Source organism: Nicotiana sylvestris, chromosome 6 (genome assembly GCF_000393655.2).
Source record: "Nicotiana sylvestris chromosome 6, ASM39365v2, whole genome shotgun sequence".
In the NCBI taxonomy this organism is placed as follows: Eukaryota; Viridiplantae; Streptophyta; class Magnoliopsida; order Solanales; family Solanaceae; genus Nicotiana; species Nicotiana sylvestris.
In genome coordinates, this window is record NC_091062.1 from 205,710,893 (window position 1) to 205,723,174 (window position 12,282).

Sequence of the window (12,282 nt, forward strand, 5' to 3'; positions counted from 1 at the left end):
TTAACTTATTAAAGTTGAAGCAACCAAATCATTATATTATGTCAGTTTGAGGCTCCAAAATGCTAAGCAGCATGCTCATACTTCATAGATCATGCCTTAATTAGCCTTTGAATAAAATGGTTATGAGAAAGAATGTAAAATAGGCAAGCAGGGTTGATCATTTTAATAAACGTGCACATATTCGGAGGCGGATGTTCAACCTTTAAGATTTTTAGCATTGAACTCATTAGATATGGGTTCATATCTACTAATATATATTTATTGCAAGTTTAATAGATTTTTATAGATAAATCCATGCTCTGCATCAAAAGATATGGGTTCAATTGAATCTGTCACCTTAATGTTGCATACGCCTTCTGCAGATATTTAGGCCGTAAATTCATGCGCAAATGCTGCTTTACTAATACAGTGAGACATCTCTATAACAACATTCTTATATAACAACACTTCACTATAAAAGCCAAGCTTTTTCAGAACCAATTTTTATGTTATGTTATAATATATGTTCTTTATAACACCACTTCGCTATAATATCCAAAAATATTCGGAACAAACGAGGCTGTTATAGAGAGGTTTGACTGTATTTGCAAATCGAATTTGGTAATGAAGTTTTAAAGAAAAAGAAAATTGATAATAATGTTTTGTATTTAGAATTTGACTTCATGTGAAATAATTATTGTAAATATAAATAACATTATTTTCATTTCGAATTTGTATTTTAAGTGAAAATTTTCAATCTTCAACTTAACACACACAAATTATCAACTTAGATAAGGAAGTTTATGTTCAAACATTATGTCAACATCCACAATTTTTTTGTCAACTTCAGCTAAGTTTTATCTAAATTCATACTTATTATCCCCTTTATTTTTTTTAATTCTCTGATTTTGTTAAATGTTTCTACAAGAGAATCGTCATACCATTGACTCGTTCAATCGAGACTCATCTCATATAACACTACACTAGAGTAAAATTAGATGAGTTATACGTCATTAACGTAATTCATGCCGCACGTGTTCGGATAGCTAAATACCAAAAAAGAGTAAACAGTAACAAAACGGATAGGAAAGGGATAAAATAACAAACATAGATAATAAAATAATGAAAAGACTACTGCCCGTTGTTTAGGTTAAAATATTACGGGCTAACCAGTTTTCAGACTGGTCATTCAAAAATAGCCAGCGTGTGCCAAGTCATTGAAAAATAGCCATTATTTTGCTGCAACAGAGATCAGTCCAACATAATATACTGGAGTTCGATGAACCTGTGTATGAACTTTCAGCATATTATGTTAGACCGACATATTTGTTGGCTCCAGTATATTATACTGAACCGGTATATTATACTGAAACTCCAGTATATTATGCTGGAGTATTTTTTCGAATTTTGAACAGTGTTTTCGTTCAGATTTATCTTTACATGAAAAGTGGCAAAATTTCGATTACTTTTGAAACTATGGTTATTTTTGAATGATCACTTGTAAATCTGGCTATTTTTGAATTTCTCCCGTTGTTTAGGGATGTCCATCAACCCGGTTGGTTCGGTTTTATCAATATCAAACCAAATCAATTATATTGATTTGGATTAGTTCAGTTTTGACGATTTTTCGATTTTTTTTTGTTACATAAATATTGTTTCAATCTTACTTCGTTAAAGTTATAGATAAAGTTTTGATAAGTAAATATATGTTTCGTAAAAATTAAAAAAAAAAACTGACAAACATATGATCTATTAATATATTCTTATGGGAGAATTTTGTAAGTAACACATGATAGTTATTTTCTTAGTCTTATAGCAATAATTTTTTTGATGTAAGCTTAAGGTTAATCGAGTTTAATAATTGAACATAAAAATAAATATGAAACCTAAATAATGACATATTCTATTTAATTTTAAAATTATCGAACTACCATTTCAAATTCGAAAAAAAGATATAAGAATGGAATAGATCTTGACATATGAGTATGAAAGAACAAAGAGATTGACGCATTTTAATGACACTTGGTAAGAAAGTGATGATATAACCCATTATTTAAAATAAATAGAAATGAATGCACTTCATAATTCTATTAAATATTAGATCTCATGGGAGGATCCCAAATATTTGTAGATATGTTTTAAAGGAATTTCTATATAAAGTCTTAAAAATATATAAAATTATATATTTATATGTAAGTTTGGTTCAAAATTTTTTACTCAATACCAAACCAAATCAGACCAAACCTAATCGAGTTTTTTAATCTTTTTAGTTTGATTTTTTCGTTTGATGCAGTTTTTTGGTTCGATTTGAAGACTCCTACCTCCGTTCATACAATTTTTTTTTTCCTATTTGTCGATTTTTTTTTTTTCAAAGCTTGTTTGGATATACATTGACCGAATTCTTAAAAAAAATTGAAGATGAGTTTCCAAGTTTGAAAAAGTGGTGAAATACTTTTTTATTTAAAGTTCTATTTCCTCTCACAAAATTATAATATTTTTTCAAGTGGAATGCATATCAATATCTTGTTTCAACTTCACTCTAGAAACTAACTTTTTTCTTCTAAAAATCATATTTTTGTGTCCAAACGCCTACTAAGACTAAAAAACCATCTCTGACTAGCAGTAAACAACAATGAACGGAGTCAGCAAAGGATGTATTGCAAACATATATAGATATTAAATAATGAAAAGACTAAGAGCCTGTTTGGACATAAAAAAAAATTCATTTTTTTTCAAAAAAATTTACTTTTTTTTTTAAAACAACGTTTGCCCATAAATTTTTTAATTTTCACTTGAAGATGAATGTTGGAATTTTTTGAAAATTTGAAAAACTCCAAAAAGCTGTTTTTCAAAATTCACTCATTACTGACATAATTTCAAAAATAACCCAAAATTATATTCATGTCCAAACACAACTCAAATTTTCAAATACCATTTTCACTAGAAATTCTTTTTCACTTTTTTTTGGAATTTTATAATTCTTATGTCCAGACGCCCACTAAGATTAATAAGAAACCATTAGTGACCAGCAGTAAACAGTAACGAACGGGGTCAGAAAGGGATGTGTTGCCAAAAAAATATGGAATAATGAAAACAATAGAGACTATAAAATCCTTTGGATTTTTTAAAATAAGTGACCAATTTACTTTTGGCACGTTCATTAAGAAAATACTAAATTCTATACAAAAATAACTAGAATGACTAAACTACTCTTAATTAAATATTTAATGTGAGGAGTAAGAAAACTTTTTAGGAATATGTACATAAGGGTAATTTTGTAAAAATAAATTGAATTCTTTCTTGATTATACAAATAGACACTTATTTTGGACCAAAATAAAAAAATAAATTGATCACTTATTATGGACCGAAGGAAATAGACCTCTACAACAACAACAACAACAACAATAACAACCCAGTATAATCCCACTTAGTAGGGTCTGGGGAGGGTAGTGTGTACGCAGACCTTATCCTTACCCTAGGGTAGAGAGACTGTTTCCAAATAGACCTCCGGCATCCTTCCCTCCAAGAACTTCCCACCTTGCTCTTGGGGAGACTCGAACTCACAACCTCTCGGTTGGAAGTGGGGGTTGCTTACCATCAGAGCAAAGGAAATAGACCTCTGATCCTCTATAAATAGACAGCAATTTTAAATCTTGATTATAACCGTAATAACCAAGTTGCCCTACTTGTCGACTATGAGAGATGCACAACTTGATCCCCTTTATCTCTTCTCGAATTCTCCGTGCCTACTAGTGCTTCAAAAAAATTATATAAATAATTAATTTATTGTTTACTTTTCCTAATTGATATATGTAAATTATATATTAATTATATATATATATATATATATATATATATATATGCGAATGTTATATAATAATTTAGGTGTTTCAGCACCCATTAACCCACCACGAAATATGTATAATTATACAAAAAACTTTAGGCCTTAAATAAGAAATCACCCATAATACAAAGGAACTAATAGGTGCTTCGGTCAAGCAAGGGTAGTGTGTGCTTTTACTTAGTGTGGGGTTGAGAGATTGAATCGTACTCTTAACAGGGTCAATTTTACTTTCTTTCTTTCGGGCCAATTAGGTTTTTTTGAAGGAAAATATCTAATCCAGTAGCTACATTTTTTATCCAATACTATTACTTTATTTATTTCCTTTTCAGACTACTTTTTCACTAAATTTTATTTTACCTTCCTCTTTTTTAATTTTTCCTTTTCTATTTTACCTAATAATTCCCCATAACAAAGAAAGGAAGAAACTCCATAGTTCGTCCTCTTCTACAAATAAATAGTTTCTCTAGAGTGGCAAAATCCATTAAAAAAAAAATCTCTCCCGCTCATTTTTCTTTACACGCATCTATAATATTAATACGAGTTTTTTTATTAATTTTTTTGACCATCATATTCAAATAGTTGTGCACTTATTATACTATGTGATTGATAGTAACTGCATGTCAAAAAAAGTTAAGCAACCACGAACCCAAAATCCTGGATCCATCATTATATATATATACCTTCATTAGTTATATTTAATTTAAGTGGCTGGGGCCTGGGGATGGATATTTAGGTTATTTCTTCCAAAAGTAAACTCAGTTTTGTCCCTATTGTCAATTCATGCGCAAAACAGTATAAAAAAACATCCGCTTACGGTTTTGTGAAACCATGCCTCATAATTTATGTCCTTCCTTCTTCTTTATTTATCCACTCACATTACAACACTGAAAAAACCCAACTAAATTCACTTCGTAATTTCTTCTGAAACTATACAGTTTTAATAGCAATATTCATATCATACAAATCAAAAGCCATGGACCTGATCCCAGGGCTACCTAATGACATAGCGATTGAATGTCTCATACGACTTCCTATTGACCAGTTTTCTAAAGCAGCTTCAATATGCAAGACCTGGAACGGCGAGATTACGCTGCCGGAGTTTCGAAAACGGCGGAAAACTTCCGGGTTCACCCGACCCGTTTTAGCCATGGTCCAAGCTATGGTTGCTACTGTAAAAAAGCCTCAGGGTGACACTACCCTCTCGTCTACCCAGATTTACCGTCTCTCCATCTGTGACCCGGAAAACGGCTGTTGGTACGACTTGCCGCCGATACCGGAGTTGATTGACGGGTTGCCGAATTTTTGCCGGATTGTTGGAGTTGGATCCGATTTAGTAGTGATTGGCGGGTGTGACCCGGTTACTTGGCGGGTTATGGACTGTGTTTTTATCTACAACTTCATATCCGGGACGTGGCGACGTGGAGCGGATATGCCAGGTCAGCAGAGGTTGTTTTTCGGATGCGGTTCGGATTCCGATCAGGTCATCCTCGTCGCCGGCGGACATGACGACGAGAAGAACGCGCTGAAGTCGGTTCTGTTATACGACGTCGTGAAAGACGAGTGGGTTACAGTGCCTGACATGGTGATGCAGAGAGACGAATGTAAGGTTGTGTTTCATGAAGGTAAATTCCACGTCATTGGCGGTTATCCTACGTGGGCACAAGGTCACTTTGAGAAAAATGCTGAGGTGTTCGACTTTGCCACGTGGCAGTGGAGTTTTGAAGATGACTCCTTGAGTGTTAATAATTCTCCTCATACTTGCACTGAAGGTGATGATGGGAGATTATACATGTGCCAAGACGGTGACGTGGTCGTGAAGGAACATGCTACGTGGCAGATGGTGGCAAGGTTGCCAGCTCAGATTTCCAACGTGGCATATTTGACAGCGTGTCAAGGGAAGTTGATATTGGTGGGAAATGAAGAATATGATGAACTCCATAGTGTTTATGCTTTGGATATGAGTGAAAAAGTAAGAGCGTGGATAAAAGTAGAGACTCCAGATGAGTACAGTGGTCATGTTCAATTCGGTTGTTATTTCGAGATATGAGATTTTCAAAGGCAATCAATTATTAACAAATTTAGTACTCATGTTAAAGAATGAGAGTGGTGGGAGTATTTGATTAACGCTAACTATATATATAGGTCACGGGTCGAATCAGCCGTTAATGCTTGCATCAGGCTAAACTGTCTACTTCACACTCCTTGAAATATGGCTCTTTTCTGGACCCGGCGTGAATGTGCAATACCTTATGCACTATGATGCTCAGTGATTTGGCCTAAAGAAAAAAGAAAAAAGAATGAGAGTGAGTTTAAGCTATATTCTTAGTTGATTCTTTTGTTTTCCTCTATTACGTAGTATAACTCAACTATCTAGCAGTGATTGCTCTTATTAATTTTGGCACAGTTGTATTTCAGCTTTTATTTGAAAATTACTTGTAAAAAAAGCCTAGTTTTGGCCTCCATATTGTCATTCCATTGCAGTGATCATGTTAGGCTGTCTCCAACCTTACCCCATTTCTTCATAATTGAGGCAATTTTTGGGGTAATGAAGCTTCAATCCTTCTCCATTTTTACTATTCATATATTTTTATTATTATTTAATCTTTTAATTTATTTCTTTATATATACATAATTATGTTTATGTAATGTCTTTATAATATTTTTTACATCATAACTTTGGCGTATAATTTTGATAAATTAATTTTCGTGTATTTATTATTTTTACGTAAAATTGTAAGTTAATTTTATTAGAGGTTGAAGTTGAATATTTATATAGTATTTCGAATGAATTTTATCGTTATGTAATATGTATTTAATTAATCTTGTATCGCAATAATTTCACTTTTATTTGAATTATTAGTTAATCTATAATAATTTCTTACAAATTATATTATTTGAAATTTTATGAAATTGTTTTAATGGAAATTACAAATTAATAAAAATAAAAGAAGAAATTTGTTTAATGGAAATTAAAATGAAAGATAATAATATAATATAAAAGAGAGAAAAGAATATAAAAAAGTTTGGGGGAAAAAATGGGGGAATGGTTGGAGTAAGTTGTGAAAATCCCTATTTTGGGGACCAAAAATGGGGTAAAGGATGAAAATGCCCTTAGAGATCTATTTGTATCACTATTGCTAATCTAATAGAGAAAAATTACCTTTATTTGAGGTACTATTAGAAAAATACTTATGTTTCAAATTTAATATTTTGTTGATGTCAGCGGAATACGCAGAAATTTTTGTAAGCGATGTCAATAATTGAACAAATGAATAAATTATTATAATGGCAAGCGATATCATTTCTTATATTTATATCCAAAATTTTAATTTTATTTATAATTTGTGATACCGCTTCAAGCAAGATGGCTACGCTCCTGGTTGGCCTTTTTTCTAGTTTCTATGATGTATAGATGACTGAATTATTTTTTTCGTCTTAGAATTTAGTTTTATGACTTTGATGCAATAAACTGAAAATTGAATGAATATCTGCAAAACTATTTTTTTTTAAAAAAGGGATATATATATATATATATATATATGTAAGCACAAAATAATAGAGTTGAAAACTGGATGGTTTACGGCAAATGAATGATATCACTTGTGCTTGCTTGCGTTGGTTTTAGCATAATAGTACGGGAGTTCTTCCTCCGGTATATAATAAGTGGTCAATTTACTCTGAATACACTCATTAAGAAAATATTAAATTCTAGACGAAAATAGTTAGTGTGAGTAAACTATCTTTTATTAAATATTGCATCATAATTATAGTAGCACTTCTCTTCTCAATTGTGAGGAGTAAATGACTTTTTAGGGATACCTACATAAGAGTAATATTGGAAAAATAAATTAAATTCATTCTTGATTATATAAATCGACACTTATTTTGAACCCAAAAAAAACTAAATTGACCACTTATTAAGGACCGGATGGAGTAGTATTTACATTAATGCTCAAGTTGACTTTGTACACAGATTAGCTAAGACACACACATTGGGATAAAGACTTCGAGTTTGTCAAATCAACTTGATATATAAGATATTCGTCATACATCTTCTTGTTGAAATATCAACAATAAGAATTAATGTGGTAGAAATATTAGTACTATTAATTAAAAGGAAAAATTGAATTTCTCAAGTTTTGAAAGCGGATGGGGATGCATGTTTAATAAGAGTGGTTATAAATTGTTTCTTTCATGATTTAAATGTGTGAATTTTTTTACTCAGGTATATTGCCAATAATCATAACAATTTAACATAGATATATAAAAAAACTAATTCACTTAAAATTAACGACTTTATTTTTTTGCTCTAGAAACTTGCCCCTACAAGCAGGGGCGAAGCCACATGTCCGAAAGGAGCTAGGAATTTTCCTAAGGGTATTCAAATTTGAAAGAAATAAAAAAAAAATCGCGACAAAGAGTGTTCAATATGTGTTATATACCTCTAAAACATAATATTTTTCCTATATACACAGTGAAATTTTTCAACGAAGTGACCACCCTTGTGACTAGGGGTGTCAATGGATATTTAAAAACCGATTAAACCGACTCAATTGTACCATACCGAATCGAATTTTAGGTTTCTTTTGATAAAACCGTAGGTTTTTATATAAATCTATAACCGTACCGATAATTAGGGTAGGGTTTTTTATTTTATGAAAATAAACTGAAAAATTACCGAACCGTACCGAATAAATTTATAATGTGAAAATATATTTATATATTAAGTTTAAAAATAATAAAGCATTGAATTTTTTCTTGGACCTTGGAATTATGAAACAGTTACAAGCAAACTATAATTAAACTCAAAATCCTAATTTTCAAACCTATTATGCTACTTCTATTGAAACTAGATTATTTCCAGCATATTCACTAGCAAGACACAATGTATTGTAGCGACTATGTGTAGCAAACTACAATGTATTGAATGTTTCCTTTCATATGATTTAGATTTATCTTTTTGGATGTTTAATCTTCTATACACTTTATTCTTGAATCCCAACTTGGTTAATATCTTTCCACTCGTGTAATTAATATTTTTTTGTATTTGCTTAGTTTCTTTTACGATGTTGTAGAATCGTTGATGTATCTATACTCTAGTCATTTTTTATATTTTTTTGCTTAGTTTCTTTTACGATGTTGTAAAATAGTTGATGAATCTATATTTTAGCTATCTTTCATATTTTCTTAATTATCCACCTTTTAAATCGTAAAAATATTTAGAGAGTTTTGCTAAGTCCTATAAAAGTACGTATATTATTACATTCTACTTCTACTAGTGACTTTTACATGACATTTAAAATAATTACCGAAAATTAACCGAACGTATCGATACCGAAGAGAAACCGACGTAATTGGGACGGTTTTGAAAAGTCTAATTTTGGTTATATATAATAAAATAACTGAAAAATTGGTATGGTAAAAACTTTATAAAATAGCTGGACGAATCGAACCATTGACACCCCTACTTGTGACCATATGGCTTCGCCACTGGTCAACTGACACCCTTCGTCGAAAAATTACACTGAGTATATAGGTAAAACATTAGGTTTTATAAGTATATAACATATATTGAATACTCTTTGTCGGAATTTTTTTTCACTTCTTTCAAGTTTGAATATTTTTGAGAAAATTCCTGGTTTCGCCACAACTTACGAGGAAAAGCTGAGAAAATTTAATCTTGTCAAAATGCTTGACAAGGAGAACCAATTATGTCTTCTATGAGTTGCATTCCACCTTCAAGTGCTTGATAATGAAAGCAAATATCATGAAAATAGAGCATGGCTATTTGGTAAAGTCTTCTTTTACTATGTTTTTTCAGTTTGGATTTAAATTATCTATAAATAAATTCTTACACTTTCAATAGTTTTACCTGTTGTAACACGTCATTTACAATAATATTGTGTTATGTGTAGGTTACCAATCTATATTTGATATAGAGAGTTACATATAACTGATTTTAACTGCATTGATTGAGTAAAATTCATTTATATTGTCACTATATCGTTTGGTGTGTTTCTCATAAATCTTTCAATTGCCAACTACTATCAACTAAGAATTTGTTTTCTCATTTAACATGTTACATACCCATTGCTGCAATTTGTACCATTTCATTTTGCCATTAAGGCTAGACTTCTTAGTGGTTAGCCATTTATATTCAAAGCTAATCTTTATCCTTCTTAATTTATTGGAGTTTGGCATGACACTCAAGAAAAAGAACAAACATAAAGAGAGAAGAGAAAAGAAAAAAAAAAGAAGATTAAGAATTACTAATAGGAAAATTGAAGTTCTCCCTTTATTCCCATTTAATTCATCAGTTGCTTTTCCTTTTCTTTCCTTTCCTTTTCCTTCTTTAATTATTCCTTTCTCTTTTAGATAACTTTTTTTGGTTTTCTATCCGGTGTTCGGTATTCATATTTGAGTCCGACCGTATCCTGATTCGCACCGCGTAGGACCAATAATTTGGAGGAAAACGCTCCCTATCAAGGATTTTTTCATACTCAGAGTTCAAACTCGAGACCTCTAATTAAAATAACAACAATCACATCCGCTGGTCTCTTTTGGACCACTTTACTTTTTTATTTAGCAGCTTTGTCCAGCTATATAGAATCTGATACAATGGCTGAAAAAGTTGTTCCCCACAAAACTATACTTTAGAATTTTTGTCACGTTGAATAAGTTACTTCCAATTCTGAAACTTACTAAAATTACCTTTTGAGGTTCATGTTAAAGACTGTATCGTTTGGTTGAAGGAGTTAGGTAAAATAATCTTAGCATAAAATTTCACATAAAATAATAAAATATATAGTTGGAAGAATTTTAAAAAATAATCTCTACATAACTAAAATAACATTAGATTGATTCTATAATTAACCTAAAGTATGCAAAAAGAAAGCTTTAAATTATTTTCACCTTTTTTCCAAAAAATTTTACTTTTTTCGAAATTAGTGTTTGACCATAAAATTTTCAATTTTCACTTGAATATGAATTTTGGAATTTTTCGAAAATTGAAAAACTCCAAAGAGCTGTTTTTTAAAACATTCACTCAGATAACTCACAAAACTAAAACAACCCAAAATTATATTCATGTCCAAATATAACTCTAATTTTCAAATACCATTTTTACTTAAAAAATTTCACCTTTTTTTTTTTTTTTTAAATTTTACAATTCTTATGTCCAAACGCCCACTTCATCTACTAGTTTTTAGAATAATTGGAACTTAAAAAGCAAATGCGTTCCAATTTAAAACGATAGGCAGAAAGAAACTCAAGTGTCAATAGCATATGTTTTGCTTACTTTGAATCGTACTAATATTAACCACAATTTTAATAGAAGATGGCCCTACGATACCTGTAAATGTAAAAGTCAATAATGCATTTAGCAGCAAAAAAAAATCATTGCGTACAAACGAAGAGTTTGAGGTCACTTTTATTTGATAATAATTAAATAAAAATTGAAACTATATTTACTGATAGTTTAAAGAAGTTTTATACTAACATTATGATAGAATTGGTTGGGCCAGTGGCGGACGCAGAATTTGAAGGTTAAGGGTACATTTTTGCTTTCAACCAAAGTTTGCTTTGTATACGGGGTGTCACTACTCATATATCAGTATTTTCAAAAAACTATATTCATGAAAAATTTGTCGAACTTTCGGGGGTGTCGGTGACCCCTCACCTGATAACATATGTCCGCCTTTGGATATGGCAGAGCACTTAACCTATTCTACGAGTTGTTAACATCATGCTTACTATAGAGATATAAAAGACAATTAATAAACCAATAGTATAAAATCTTTTGACATTTCCAATATATAAAAGTAAACCTAATTAATTAAAAAAAAATCACATGATTTGTCGGCTTTCAACCAAAGTTTGCTTTGTATATGGGGTGTCACTACTAATATATCAGTATTTTCAAAAAATTATATTCATGAAAAATTTGTCAAACTTTCCGGGTGTCGGTGACCCCTCACCTGATAACATAGGTCCGCCTTTGGATAGGGCAGAGTACTTAACTTATTCTACGAGTTGTTAACATCATGCTTACTATAGAGATATAAAAGACAATTAATAAACCAATAGTATAAAACCTTTTGACATTTCCAATATATAAAAGTAAACCTAATTAATTAAAAAAAAATCACATGATTTGTCAGCTTTCAACCAAAGTTTGCTTTGTATATGGGGTGTCACTACTAATATATCAGTATTTTCAAAAAACTATATTCATGAAAAATTTGTCGAACTTTCCGGGTGTCGGTGACCCCTCACCTGATAACATAGGTCCGCATTTGGATATGGCAGAGTACTTAACCTATTCTACGAGTTGTTAACATCATGCTTACTATAGAGATATAAAGACAATTAATAAACCAATAGTATAAAACCTTTTGACATTTCCAATATATAAAAGTAAACCTAATTAATTAAAAAAAATCACATGATTTGTCGGCT

General features: G+C 30.8%; 1 protein-coding gene across 1 annotated transcript; it reads left to right on the forward strand.

The window, feature by feature from the left end:
• The first annotated feature begins 4,548 nt into the window (after nt 1-4,548).
• On the forward strand, nt 4,549-6,287 carry LOC104227562 (F-box/kelch-repeat protein At1g80440-like). Its single transcript, XM_009779826.2, has one exon. The coding sequence runs from the start codon at nt 4,799-4,801 to the stop codon at nt 5,870-5,872; it is 1,074 nt and encodes a 357-aa protein (XP_009778128.1). The 5' UTR covers nt 4,549-4,798; the 3' UTR covers nt 5,873-6,287.
• The last annotated feature ends 5,995 nt before the right edge of the window (nt 6,288-12,282 follow it).